Genomic DNA, 15,002 nt, shown 5'->3' on the forward strand with positions numbered 1-15,002 from the left:
AACAAAAGAGTACATACAGTATGTGGTTAATGAAACAGATGCATATTTTAGTGCACGCATGCATGCACAACTTACAGGTTTTTTGCACTGAGCACAGAAACTGTTGCGACACTGAAAGCACGTGACCTTGAGCTGGTCTCCATCGTAGATGAACCCATATGAACACTGAAGGAGAGAAGAGAACATTGTGTTTATTTATGTATTTAGTTTTGACATAATTATAGAAATGCTCAACTCATGTTAGCATAGCCTCTAGTGTTAGAGTTAGAAGCCCATTGTCTACTTTTCAAGTAAATATTAAAGGTTTCATCTTAATTATGCCCGTCAAAATAACCGCTGAGCAGATGATGTACTTACATGGCTACACCAAAGGAACTTGGGGTCCTTAATGAGAGCTTGTTCTGTCAGCTTCTTATGAAAGAGTTCATAGACTTCTGGCTCTAGGCACTCTCGCAACTGTGAAATGAAATGCATTCAAGTTACCCGAGTCTTCAACCCTACAATGCAACTACTTTACACTGACTACGGACAATGCGCAGCAAGGTTTTCAATGTAACGACATTATAATTGTGAGATGTTTCTCAATTCTCAATTCACTCTTCTGTTGCCCTCCTTCCCTGGGTTGCAAAAAGGTATTTCTGTGTCTTTAAATAGAGACGCACGATGCATTGCAAGAACAGCCAACCTACTCTAAGTTCCAGAGTAATGTGTTGTGTTCAGGGCCTCAGGCACCCAAAAGGGTCTATTTGGTTCCATTTGTATGCTTTCAGAGTTACTGACCTGTAAGGGTTCCTAACTATGAATAATTTAACTGTGGACCTCCTGGAACCCCCTCAGGGTCTGGGGGTCCCTGGACCGCACCTTGCCAACCTATTTTTTCCTGAACTTGCGTTGCTCATTAAAGCGTACACATGGAACAACGGCCTTAGGCTTTACCTGGATGTCTAATGTGGAGAAGTAACTGTTGAGGTGCTCTGGGTCATTTATGTCCGGCTCCCAGCACACGGGACACACCATGTCCCTGATGTGTTTGTCCCTCACGGCAATGGTGAAGTGCTGCTGGAAACAGCCACAGCACACTGAGCACTGGCACGATGTCAGAGACTGCATCTGAGAGGAGAACGTGATACATGGGGAAGAACAAGAGGGAGGGGGAAAAGAAGAGGAGAAAGTAAGATGGAGGGTGAGAGGCAGAAGTTTCACTATGCATAAGAGTATAGCCCTAAAACTAAAATTGTCCCTTCCTTGTAAGAGGACCAGCAACATGTTTTTAACACTTGGGCAGGTTTACCTAGTGTTTCTATTCCTATGGGATTAGGTCCTCACAAGGTACAAATAAAGAATATTTAATGCATATTTTAGCACACGCACACGCACACGCGCACGCACACGCACACACACACACACACACACACACACACACACACCATACCTTATTATGTGGGAAGACAGAAAGGCAGATTGGACATTCTTTGGCCAGCACCCTCTTGATGAACTCCCGGTCGTGAGATTCCCCTACAGCCTGCACTACGTCCTCCAGGGAGTAGGTGGCGCTGCGTTCCAGGAGCAGGGACAGCGCCAGCTCACAGCGGCCCCAGCTCGGCAGGTTGTACACGGCCAGTAATCTCCTACATATACGCTGAAGGATGACATGCATAGGCAGAGATAGTAATTAGAAATACACCATCGTGTGAGACAAGTGGTGCAGTATTTTCTGTTCACGAAAGTGCTGGTGAGACGGGGAGACCCCTGTTACTGTGCAAACTATATACGGTGTATATTTACGTTACATCGTAATGTATGTATTGTTCATTAATAAATAAAGTATAGAAATTATTATCCATATATAGAGCCATTTCACACACATTTTAACAAAACAAAATCACAGCTCATTTGATATAGCGCAAACGTCTTAACGTGCACCTGTTTGTCAGGATGATAGATGTCAATGGGCGGCTCGGGTTCGTCACTCCACATGCGCTGGTGGAAGGGCTCCAGCAGGGGTCGCTGCAGTAAGGCCAAGGCGCCGCGCACCTCACCTCCACTCTGCCTCAACACCTCATGGCAGCGAGGAATATCATCGAAGCCTAAAGAACACAGCTCCTTGACCTGAGGGGACGGAAGGGACAGAGAGATACAACAGCTTCGCGTCTATAGCTTTATGCCAAGGGTTCTTTAATTGTGAGGAGGACCCCACCAGTTTGTTATGTATTAAGCCATGGACCCACATAACTCTTGAGAGTGGTCAAATGTAACCAAACTGACCTGTAAAAGGTACATTTTACAACCACCGTTGTATTCAAATGGGCTATATGCATGCAGAATAACTCTTGCTACTTCCAGGCCGCTTCCCTACTTCCATCACAGGTGTTACCGTTGATACTAATTGTCTCCACCAGGCCGAAGGCATGTGGGGAGAGTATGTTTTGCACTCCGTCCGTCCGTGTGTCCGTCCGTCCGTCCGTCCGTCCGTCCGTGTGTGTGTGTGTGTGTGTGTGTGTGTGTGTCCGTCCGTGAGCAGCTAATCTCGGCCACCGTTAACCCGGTCGATGCCAAATTTTGCACACACACTCCCTGGATGCCAACGATGAACCTCTGCCCCAAACTTTCCAGAACGGCCTGTTATAGCGCCACCAGGAGGCCGCTTTGTGCAAAACAAGTTTTTGCACAGTACACCTACAGATTTTGTCCAAACATCACGCAAATTGGTACACAGTCTCTCTAGAGCCATTCAACGAAACCGGTCTTTCACATTTCTCAGACTCCATCCTGATTGGTTAAGATTGGCTTCCAAATTTCACAGGAGTGCTCAGTTTCAAACAAAATGCTGCAAATCATGAACACATCGCGTGATTTCCGTGAAATTGTGCACCCACATTCCCACTAGGCCGAGGACGAAATGCCACATGAACAATTTCAACTCAGCCTCAAGGTGGCGCTATAACTGGCCGGAAAGTGTTTTTACCTCTAACTGCACGGATCTGTGGATAACTTTGTATGCCAACTCCCTAGAGGCCAAGGAAAAACCTTTGCCTGGAATTTTTCACATCTGCTCTTTATAGCGCCACCAGGAGGCCGACATATGTAAAACACATTTTCTATTATTACTCCTTCAGATTTTCTCCAAATTTCACGCAAATCGCTATACACTATCTCCATAGTCATGTGATCAACACGGAGCGGCACCATTTCCCATCTTCCATCCTGATTGGCTTCCAAAGCTCACACGATTCGTCCATTTCGAAAAAAGCCCACAAATCACAAACACAGTGTGCAATTTCCGTTAAATTATACACGCACATTTTCACTAGGCCGAGGACGACATGCCACAATTTATTCCTCAAAATCAGCCTCACGGTGGCGCTATAACAGGCCAATTCCTGTTTTTAGCTATAACTGCATCGATCTGTATACAACTTATGTATGCACACATGGAAAAACATTGTACCTGCATCCCTCCAACACGAACCTCCGGCCCAAATCTTCCTCAACAGCCTGTTATAGCGCCACCATGAGGCCACAACCTGACCTGCCCTGGTGGAGACCTGTGCCGATTGGCACTTTGTCTAGTTAAGGGTCTGTTCCATTTAGTGTGCAGTGGTTCTCAAACGTGTTAATTTCAAGGACCCCCATAACTCTGAGAGTGTACAAATGGAAATGGACCCATATGGGTACATTTGGTTACACACCCGTACAGGACCATTTGGAACTCACTGGTGTAGCAGAGTGTTTCCAGTGAGCCAACAAGAACAATATAGCAGCACCCTGACTCTGTGTTGACCAGAATGGAACAGAGCCTTCATTAGTATCAGCAGTAACACCTGTGAAGGCAGTAGGGAAGGCAAAGTGCTTTCCAAAATGGCGTGTATGCATATAGCCCATTCAACAGGACTTGATGTGTTTACAGAGAGGGACATATGCTGTACCTTGGCGTCTCTGTCACGGAGAGCCTGTCTGGCAGCTCTCTCAGTGTCACCCCCTGCTGTCAGCCAGGCCTGTTTGGCCTCTGCTCTGGACAACTGGATCACACCTTGCTCCCCCTGCTTCCCACCATCCTCGCCGGCACTGGGGTTGAACACACCATTCTATGGTAGGATGCAATGGGTTAAAAAAAAAACATTCATGAAAAGTACACCAAATGAGGACTGACATGACGTGTTTTAAAACAGAACAATGACCGGAGCTAATTAGGCTAATGCCTAATGTATGCTCCTTCGCACAGCTGCAGCGAGCCGGAATTAGGCATCCTACAAGCTCACAATGCGTCGTGGATGTGAGGCGTTATCAGCTAGTAGGTTGATGATTATTTTTCCTGATTAAAAAGGTTTCACCATAGCTCCAGTTGATCTCTGCATTTAATTTATAAAATATTTGCCTATAATGACATGCCGAAAATAGGGACACCAGGGGTTGAAAGTGGTAAAAAGAAATTGGGACACATTGGCTGCATAATTTTCAGTCAAAAAATGACTGATATATGTTCCTACAAACCAGGGTCCCAGGCAGCTGCCTGTACCTCCCTGTGCGCCGCATCACAAACTTCCTGATGGGCAGGAAGCAGCATGCGAGGTTGGGAAAGCACATCTCAAGCCCACTGGCCCTGAGCACAGGGGCACTGCCAGGCTGCATGCTCTCCCCTCTACTCCAATCTCTTCAAGCCGAAGACTGCAAATCTCTGCACACACCTCTGTCACGCTTCTCAAGCTTGCCGATAACACACAAACCTGATCGGACTGATCCCGACTCTCCGTACAGACAGGAGGTGACAGCGCTGACATTCTGCTGCAGTCGCAAACACCTGGAGCGCACTATACTTTCTAGAGACTGTAGATTGTAGATTCAGGAGAGTCCCCCACCCCCCTCCCCCTCTCGTCCTGTCTATACTAAGCTTACCTGGCAAACGCATATACAATCTGGCAACAACCCACTAAGCACAAAGAGAGCATACAGCAAAATAAACTCAACACAGGCTCACACAAGTTTAGTTAAAATCTAAACACAGCCCAGGCGGTGGCGTAACCGTCTGGGCACCCGACTGGTAATCCAGTCGCAGTGTGCCGCGGGTTCGACTCCCGAGCCCGACACGGCCTTTACTGCATGTCATCCCCCCATCTCTCTCCCGTTTCCTGTCAGCCTACTGTCTGTCCCTTCAAAAACCAATAAAAGGCGTAAGCCGCAAAACATATATCTTAAAATAAAAATAAATAAAAAATAAACACAAAACGAACAAAGTCAACACTAAACACATGAACCCTAGCGACCATATTCTGGGACAAATATTTTGCAAAAAAAAAACAACAACAAAAAAACTAATATATATATATATATATATATGAAAAGATAACGTAGAGGGGAAAACAAGCAAATAAATGAATAAACAATAGAAGATAATGAACAATGGCAATAAAATAAAGTAATGGAACTTACTGTGTACTCGTTTATATTGTCACCATTAGTTCCAGAGAAGGCTGGGGATGATGCTACAAGAGCACAGATCTGCTCCAATAATAGAGGCAGCTCGGCTTTCAGCCAATCACAAGGTAAGATACTGGGGTCCCCGGCTACGCGCATGCCTGTGTACACCTCTTCAGGACTCACTCCTCTCTTCTCTCCATCCTGAAGGAGAAATGAGAGGTGAATGATAAAGATAAAGACTGTCTTTCTCTCCTAGACGCCTACTACAACGTGCCCCTCTCAGCTTCCCTATATCGTCTGACTCTCCTACAGTCTTACTCTGATCTTCATTATTGTCTGTCTCTCCTACACTGTCTTCCTCTCAGCTTTTCTATCTAGTCTCTCCTACACTGTCTCGAACAATTGATTAGGATGAAGATATACAATTATTACTAGTGTACATGCAGGTTATGCCGGTTTTACAGTTCTTCTCAATCTTTCTTTCGTCCAATGTTTTTTATCATTTGTCTGTCTGTTGACTTTTAGTATGGTCAGGGAAAGGTTTTTATAATGTTTAAATAAATACATCTGTAATGTTGTCATACAGTTCCAACTGCACCAGCAGTGCAGCCAAGTTAATGAGCGGTAAATCTAAAAGGTTACCCGAATCAGCTGAATCAACTTCAACCCCTCCTCCTCCATTAGCCTCTGTCTCCGCAAATCAGGATCCTCAGAGGGCGGGTCTTTGGGTTTGACTGGCAGTGCTGGGACGCGTCTGACGGGAGATGGGGGGCGGAGCTTGACTGGCATGGGGGCAGGCTCAGGACGGGCCAGGTCACACATCTCACACACAGTGGCCGGAGAGTAGTTCAAGTAGGTACAGAACTGACACACCCACTGGGGAGGGGGGAGGGAGGAACAGACAGTCAGACAGATAGACAGACAGACGGGAGAAACAAAGGGAGAGGGAATGAGACAGAGGAAGGAAAAAGGGCAGCAGTTAGGGGAGAGAAACAGAGGCAAAAAAGTAGAACAAAGGAAGTCAGAGAATGGTAGAGAGGGAGACACGCACACACGCACACACGCACGCACGCATGCACGCACACACGCACACACACACACACACACACACACGCGAGCAACTGTTCAAAACCTACTTGGCTGTCAGGGTCACCGGGCATGCCCAGTACAGGTGCGGGGGGTCTGGGTGGTGTGACACCAGGGTGTGTCGGGATGAGCGGAGGCCGGGTGGCCAGACGAGGACGTTCACACACCTCACACAAGATGCTGCTGGCCGCATTCACCACAGTGCAGCTCTTACACTGCCACTCTGGAGCAGAAAGTACACACACACACACACACACACACACACACACACACACACACAGAGAACAAGTATACAATTGATGTGTTGTGTTCTCCTGGGTTATGTCCAGATTAAAATGTTGAACCACAGTGCGAGCCGATAGCCGAGTGGTACCACATGGGCTCTAATGCGTGACAGCGAGTCCCCGGATAAATTCCCTGCAGGCCTGACAATTTGCTGCATATCACTCCCCTTCTCTCTATGCATGTGTCCTGTCTCTCTCCACTGTAATTATCAAGTACAAATAAAGATTTTGGAACTACTCGTACTCTGTAAACAATATGATACGATAGCATGCACACCCGCTCGTGTCACGTCCTGTCCTAGGACGTACCACGCCTGGGCCGCCGTCCCTACCTTTGCCCCTCTGTTACCTCCCATCCCCTGGCTGATTGTGAGACTGTGTCCACCTGCGCTTCTAAGCTGAAGAGACTTTGGTTAATGAGCATGGAGGTATATTAGGGACTCCTAATATTCTCCTACTCCTATTGGTTAGGTTGCTCGATTATAACACTGTGTTTCCCAAGAGTGGGACTTTATGTTATATATGCCCTGGGAGGGTTTTCTGAGTTATAATAAAAGTGCTTGAGTGCAAGTCGTTGTTGTCTGGATTATTCTGCATACGGATCCAAATACTGAGGTGTTCCTGACAGCTCGCTCGCTCGCTCACACGCACGCACACACGCACACACACACACACACGCGCACACACACACACACACACACACACCAGTGTTGGTGACGGGCTGAGAGTCGTCTGCTGTAGATCCAGCCGAGGCCAAGCGGGGGCGCTCACATGTCTCACACAGCACATCTTGGATGGAGTTGACTTTACTGCAGTGAATACAACGCCATGATGACGAACTACTGACAGAGATAGAGAGACAAAGACACAGAGAGGGGATGGGGCAGTGAGAGGGAAAAGAAAAAGGCAAGCAGAGGCAGAGAATATAAATAGTGGGAGAGAGAGAAAAACAGAGCGTGAAACAAGAGGCCAGCCACAATGATGTTGCGGTTCCATTTCTGTGATTTCAACCACTTATTCTACCCTGCACACCTGTGGCCCTTCCTGCTTCTAGATGACGACGATGACGTCACTGTCGTCCGTTGATGATTGGCTCGTTCAGGGTAGGAGTGGTACAGTCTGTCGCATTCAATGCACAGACACTGGACACATGTGGGGCAGTGAGTGGCGACAGCGAATATTCCGCAGATAGTGCAGTTATCTGGAAAATTGTAAGAGAAAGTTATAATAATAATAACAATAACACTAACAATAATTAGCTGTGCTGCCTGTCGCGACTGAATTTCCCCCATAGGATCAATAAAGGTCTGTCTGTCTGTCACTCACTCCTTATAGAACTCCTTATTTCTTTGAATCAGTAGCGTGTGACTGTGTTGTATATTCCAATGCCGCTCAGATTTGTGTCTGACCTGGGTGCTTGCTGGAAGAGGAGTTGTTATTGGTGGAGGTGGATGCATTGGCTGTAGTGGTGCGCCATGGACCAAAGCTTTGGATAGACCGGGGACTGTTGTGGGCCAGGGAAAGCGAACGCCCCTGGCTGCTCTCCCGAGGGGAGTGCTGGTGATGGGGGAAGGCCAGAGATTTTGGATGGCCCTCCCGATGGCCCGAGGACGAGGAAGAAGAGGATGATGATGAGGAGGAAGAGGGATAGACCACAGCGTCCGTGTTGAGACCGACATCCTAAGAATGAGATATGAGTCGACCGAGTCAGACACAGCAGGAAGTGTGAATTGGAAATATTATAATTAGAAAGTAAATAACATTATACTGAACATGATTCTGGAAATCACAAAGAAAATAGCTCTGTATTTAGTACTTTGTTTTAACGCCAGTATGCTTGGCTTAAACTGAATTATTGCATACAACGTCAATTTTGTTCGAAGAGATGCCTGAAACAGCTTTAAATGGAAAGCATCCATTCACTAATCCCCTTATATATTATATATCCGAGCTGTTTAACTGTGTGCGGAGCCATTCACTTCCTGGTTTACGGCCGACAAATCTTGCTATTATCTCTGAATCTACGGCGCTGTCCATGGTTTTGATCAAAACGGCGACGTTCTGTCCTAATTTCTGACTTCAGCATGCACCTCGTTTGGAATATTAACACTTCTAAAGAGAGATCAGACTTATTAGCGCGAGGTAGTAATGGAACATTTCACCTCCGGGTTTTGGGGGGGAATGGAAGGCGGTGCTTTTCAGAGTAAAATCTGCCTCTTATGCTGGGCACTCTAGTGCCTTTATTTTGAAAAATTCCGGGGCATAAAAAGTGTTAAAAAACGATCGCTGTTTCTTATTGCAGTATTGCAATACCGTACTTTAGATTTCTCATCTACAGGTTAACATGCCAAGAATGGAGCATGTACAACATAATTATTGCAGCCAGTGTTCACGTTACTGAATTGGAAATGGATCACACAAAGTATATTATTAGTTCAAAGAAATGAGTATATCGGTTCAAATGAAGCTTGAATTGAAGTGATCTTGGATAAGATGTAAGTTTATCAGTTTCCTACCTTGTGTCTCAGTGCTGGGATGATTCTTTCATAGAACTCAGGATGGGGATGAGCCTCCTGAAACACATGTACGTGTGCATGTACTGTAGGTTAGATAGATGATGATGATGCTATGATTATCAAACCACTCTGCATAAGAGCTAGCGACATTCCTACATTACTGTAAGTATAGGTTCAGGCATGGGTGGATCAATTATAAATACTGTACATGAACCAATTTATAGGACTCTTCAACTTATTCACAGGTACTGTATAAACAAATGGGTCAGACAATGGTGCAAGATGTTGCTCTATAAAAATACCTTAAAATTATAATATATTTGCCACTAAAGCATAAATCAGCCCTGAGACAACAAGCTTTGGCTGATCTTGCAAACAACAAGAGAGAGATCTAAATCCCATGCTGCTACATCAGATCACCACAAGAGCACAATGCGCCAGAGTTTGATTTGGTTCACTTCACTCCACTAGCACAGATAATTAGCATTACACACACAGACGCAAGACACACACAGACGCAAGACACACACAGACGCATAGACACACACAGACGCATAGACACACACAGACGCACACACACACACACACACACACACACACACACACACACACACGCAGCAAACACTCTCTGAAAGGTAGTTTTGTAATCTGTCTCAATGTCCCGCCCAAACCATTATTAGATTGGTTGAAATGTGGACAATGATGAACACAGGCTTTAACTAAACAATAGGTATTTTGTGCCTAATGCAGTTGACCTGTTCATCAAAACCAGAGGATAAGTACTAGAGCTGTATCAAATGTAATCTGTGACTGTCTTGTGCAAAATGTTTCATCACATTGCTGTTTTAAATAGTCTCATTGTGCCTTGGGTAAGGCTAAAGATACTCCTGCTTGCGAGTCAATAAGTTTATGTCTTGCGACTTAATGACCCGGCATGAGTCGATCTGCAAAGTTGCTGAGATTTTTATACTTTAGATCCTTGTGACGACATTTGGTTCTCACAAAGCAGTACAAGTCACGCACGCACGCACGCACACGCACACACGCACACACACACACACACACACACACACACACACACACACACACACACACACACACACACACACACACACCTTAATAAGCATATCCAGTTCCATTCTCAGGCTCATCACTTCCAGTGTTACTGTGGCAACCTGGCACACATCAGGCTCCATGACATCATCAGGGAAGCTGAGGCCATCTGGCTGCTGATTGGAGTAACCATAGAGACACAGCACCGCCCTCCCTCCCTGAGAAGAGGAAGATGAAGAAATTATAAAGAATGAAAGACTGTCTGCATTTGACACAAGGAGTCTCTGATATCCTAAATCTGACTAAAGCAACCGATTCCAAAATGTTCAGCTGGATGTCGCTGAAGCTAATTTGTAAAATAAATAAATAGATAAAAGATCTAACTTAAATGTGAAAATAAGCTCAAACAAGTAAAAGAAGAAACACAGAACTGTACCATGTTTCAATGTATGACTGATGTTAAACGAACAAATTCACTTACTGTAATGTAATGGTAGTTGAACATCATAGATTATCACTAACAAAATGTAAAATGAAATATAACTCATTCAGACTGAGCAACAGTAAGTAAATACAATATACTGAAGAAAACCACATAATTGGAAACAAATCTAAAAGCCCATAGGTTAACGGTAACCATGTACACCTTTCTTTTATGTGTGCAAACACAATTTATTCTTAAGATGTTAACCAAGAGAGAGAACACGCTGGGGGGGGCGTGTTCTCTCCTCCGTGTCATCAGTGCCCATACCCGAGGCGGGGTTGGCGAAAGGGCCTTTCTGTGTGGAGTTTGCATGTTCTCCCTGTGTCCCCTAGGGTAGGTACCCTCAAAAAATGGCGGAATAACGTGTTCCTTCCACACGCTACGTGGAAGGAACTCACCCTCCCTGTCAGGTGAAAAGAAGCAGCTTGGACTACTCATGCATAGAAGAAAGCATGAGGTCAGTCTGCTGCCCTCCCCAGGTTGGCAGAGGAAGTGTAGCGCCCAGGATTAGTTGTTAATTAAATTGTGGAATAATCCTTTTTTTTTAAGATGTTAATTGTTAACCAAACAGGAATTTCACGCACACGCACACGCACACGCACACGCACACACACACACACACACACACACACACACACACACACACACACACACACTATCTCACTCCAGTGTCTGTGCATTGAATGCGACAGACTGTACCACTCCTACCCTGAACGAGCCAATCATCAACGGACTAGAAGCTGATTTCTTACCTGTATAGCATCGACTGTTGCCCTGAACACTGGATTGTTGTGTTTCACAGTCCTCCAGTACTTTGGCCTGTTGGGGTTGGTAAGATTACATCCATATTTTTCAAGGATGTTCAACGCTGTAGACAATCTCTGAAGAGATGCCAAGGTCTGGAGGAGAGGAGGGGAGTGGGGAGGAGAGGAGTACAATTGTATTATTTAACTTAAATAATCAAATGCAGCCCTCTTTAGTATGACTAAAGAGTCTCCAGGATTGTTTGACAGGTGGCGTCAAATTAGCTCATGTCGTTGAGTTCAAGTGCACCTGTCCTCTTTTGTGACACTCAAAGCAGAAATGTCCCTCCTTATATTCTCACCTAAAACACAAAGCGTCTCACCTCTTTCCTGTTGCTGCCAAAGCTGTTTTCAATCACCATGGTCTCTGCAGCCATGTGACAATACTTGGAGCAAGGTGGCAGGGGCAGGTTGGCCATGGCTGTCACACCTACCCTCACCTCCACCACCGTACCTCCCGAGTACAGACAGGCCTCCGCTCGTGCCCGCACCTCCTGCAGCTGCTCTGTTAAAGACGCCATCCTGAGGACACACACACACACACACACACACACACACACACACACACACACACACACACACTTTAACTTTGTCTTTGGAACTTCTGTCTTGCATTCAATATCCAAGCCCAGACATCCCCACTACAGGCATGACCCTTGAACTAATACCCTTAGCCTAAAAACTATCTCTGAAATAGATCTGTGAAGGTACAATCCAAGTTGTATGACCACTCGGAGTCTCGGACTGACTCACTCTCCCGACAGAGAGGCAATTGCAAAGACATCCGGACTGCGATAACTGTAATAATAATAATCCAAGTAATTAGTTATTAGTATTAAGATATTTTTTCATTTTCGGCCAGCAGGTGTCCGTGACACCAGTGTTGCAATTTCTGGAAGAGTACTAGTGTATGGAAGCATTTTAGGGCCAAATGTTTTGATCATTTAACAGAAACCGTACACACGGGGGAAAATGAAATTGAAAAATAAGAATTTAACCTAGATATGCTAGTTATGGTATATTGTATTAACATAGGCCTACTCTAGTCTAGAGTATGTACAGTATAGTGAGGGAGTGACATTTTAAGTGAGAGAGACAGATGACATAATCAAGTCAACAGTTTCTGCTCAGGATCTCATCCAGTGGTTGAATGAAATTAATGACTGACTGATTTATGTCATATTGGGTGCAGTATGGAGGGATAACTGTAGGCAGTGATTTTTTTTCATCACTATATGGATACTGTATGTTTGATGGTGCTGAGGAGGAAAGCTTGGATACAGGAGATAATTCTGGTACATGGGACATCAGAATGCACTACTAAGTGGAGGTGTCATGACTTGAGCAGAGCTATAAAATTCATGGTAACATCTCATCTGTGGCAGATGTCACATACATTATAATAAACCCAAGCATCCAACTCATCAACCTCGTAGTATTACTCTCAAAGAGCACAAAAGGTACACATGTACTTTCAATACCCATCAAAAATAAATACAAATTTCTATGCATTATACATAAAATCTAAATAGGCAAATTTCCAAATATTTGTGTAGCTCACTGTGGTCAGATAGTGATATAACTCTGAAGTAATCCTACATATTTAAGGCATAAAATGAAATGTAGTGCTATGCTGATCTCTTCAAACGTAATCATAACGTACAGTGATTCACTTCACAGTTACAATGAAATACCATGCCATACATATCAGCTGCCTACCGACACAGCCGCAGTGAAAACACCTTCCTTTTCTAACTCACATTCATTCATTCATCCTCCAACAACGCCTCGATCCCTGCGTTAAATTGAATCCAAACGCAATACTGTGTTTCCTAAACATGCCTGACAAGGCGAGATTCGCCGACAAATTGTAAAAGAAAGGTTGGAGTGCAGGGACGATCAGCTGAGCACAGCCAGAGCCAGGCAGGCATGTTGTTGTAAACAAGAGGGTATAGTCTACATCCCATAGACCCGAGGGATGGTCATGCAGGGATGGTTATCGTGATTGGCTAGCTTGTTTTCGGAGGAAACAATTAATAATGTATAATAAATTAAATATAGTATGTACACATTTAACTACAACAACGCTAGAGATAGCAGATTATATACGATTCTGGCCATTTGTGGAAAAAATAAAATACGTATTTTACACATTGTTAGTTGGTTGATGTCTGTAAACTCGCCTGATATTCTACATCGCTATAAAATAGTATTAAATAAACTAGCGCGTTAAAGCGAGCTAAGCGCTGTTTGATCCAGAGAAGGCTATTTTGTGTCAAATTGAGAGCGCTGTTTAGAGACATTGGTATCTACTATCTAGTAGCCAATCACAGCGCGATCGTTCCTCCGGCCTGTGGGATCTAGACTCCAGCAATGCCGTATGACAACCGTGAAACGTCGTAAAGGCGGCTGTTGCTGGTGGTGCTGTTCATTTAAACTACCGTAATAAACTCCACTGACATCTACTGGTGAATGGTGATCAATACAATGCGTGTTCCCAAAGAAAGCAATCAAAGAAGCTAAAGAAGGCAAATAAATGGCCTACAATAAAGCTTAATTGTGTCCATTCCCAATTAGACTTTGACCATACACATACAGGCTTGGCTAGGGATAACCTAGCCACATACTTACTAACCACATACTTCCCACAGATTACAACCACACACAGAGATTTTGAAAACATGACCAATGACAAAAAACTCCCATATCTGCTGGGCGAAGTACAACAATGTGCAAACACAGCAGCAAGATTTGTGAGTTGCTGATGTTGATGCTGAGTTGTGATAGGAGAAGGATATCAAATGGAACACAACCACCGTAAAGTCTAATCATTGTGTATATGCCTGCACTATACCTGCATCGAGTGATCTTGGTACATAGAAGTTGATCTATTGAAGAATCTGACAAAGTACATAATTTTTGTTTTTGTTTTGATTGTATTGCTGTATTGTTGTACTGTTCTTTCTGCTTTGGCAATGTAAACGTATGTTTTCTCATGCCAATAAAGCCCTTTGAATTGAATTGAATTGATAACAACAGCCAGGATAGATATAGTGGACATTGCCATTGCATGGTACCAAGGAAGCAGAGGATGGAAGGATACATACTGTACAGGTGTGATTGTGATCTCTCAGTCTCAGCTGAAAGTAATGAAGGTGATTGGCTCCAGCACTCTCAGGTGAGGTGATAAGACTGAGTGGAGGATGATGGCTTGGCCTCATCTTGTGCGCACTCATCAACTACAGTGACAGTCCCCTTACATCACCTTTTTCACCTGTAAGTTTAATTATGTATAAGATAAGTCTAGATTTAATAATAGTCTGAAGGAACTGGGCAGATTATCTTTATCACTGCTCATATT

The 15,002-nt window shown here is 44.6% G+C and overlaps 1 protein-coding gene across 3 annotated transcripts in view; it reads right to left on the bottom strand.

The window, feature by feature from the left end:
• Positions 1-13,540, bottom strand: part of rnf31 (ring finger protein 31) — a 19,778-nt gene extending 6,238 nt beyond the window's left edge. Inside the window, exons 1-17 of one of the 3 annotated variants that reach the window (XR_014570236.1) lie at positions 13,402-13,540; positions 11,965-12,163; positions 11,591-11,737; positions 10,417-10,572; positions 9,302-9,358; positions 8,195-8,465; positions 7,818-7,986; positions 7,491-7,627; positions 6,552-6,724; positions 6,058-6,291; positions 5,428-5,616; positions 3,927-4,085; positions 1,924-2,109; positions 1,433-1,639; positions 937-1,110; positions 358-456; positions 69-165 (exon numbers count right to left, since the gene is read on the bottom strand). Coding sequence is in view for 2 of the 3 variants with exons in the window: in XM_083781638.1 (XP_083637764.1) it covers positions 76-165; positions 358-456; positions 937-1,110; positions 1,433-1,639; positions 1,924-2,109; positions 3,927-4,085; positions 5,428-5,616; positions 6,058-6,291; positions 6,552-6,724; positions 7,491-7,627; positions 7,818-7,986; positions 8,195-8,465; positions 9,302-9,358; positions 10,417-10,572; positions 11,591-11,737; positions 11,965-12,163; positions 13,402-13,403 (2,649 nt within the window). In the remaining variant the exon portion in view is untranslated. The remainder of the gene's footprint in view (positions 1-68; positions 166-357; positions 457-936; positions 1,111-1,432; positions 1,640-1,923; positions 2,110-3,926; positions 4,086-5,427; positions 5,617-6,057; positions 6,292-6,551; positions 6,725-7,490; positions 7,628-7,817; positions 7,987-8,194; positions 8,466-9,301; positions 9,359-10,416; positions 10,573-11,590; positions 11,738-11,964; positions 12,164-13,401) is intronic. The other 2 variants (XM_083781639.1, XM_083781638.1) reach the window with 2 other exon arrangements.
• Between the last annotated feature and the right edge of the window lie 1,462 nt (positions 13,541-15,002).

Source organism: Protomyctophum parallelum (assembly GCF_964188405.1).
Source record: "Protomyctophum parallelum genome assembly, chromosome: 14".
NCBI classification, from domain to species: domain Eukaryota; kingdom Metazoa; phylum Chordata; class Actinopteri; order Myctophiformes; family Myctophidae; genus Protomyctophum; species Protomyctophum parallelum.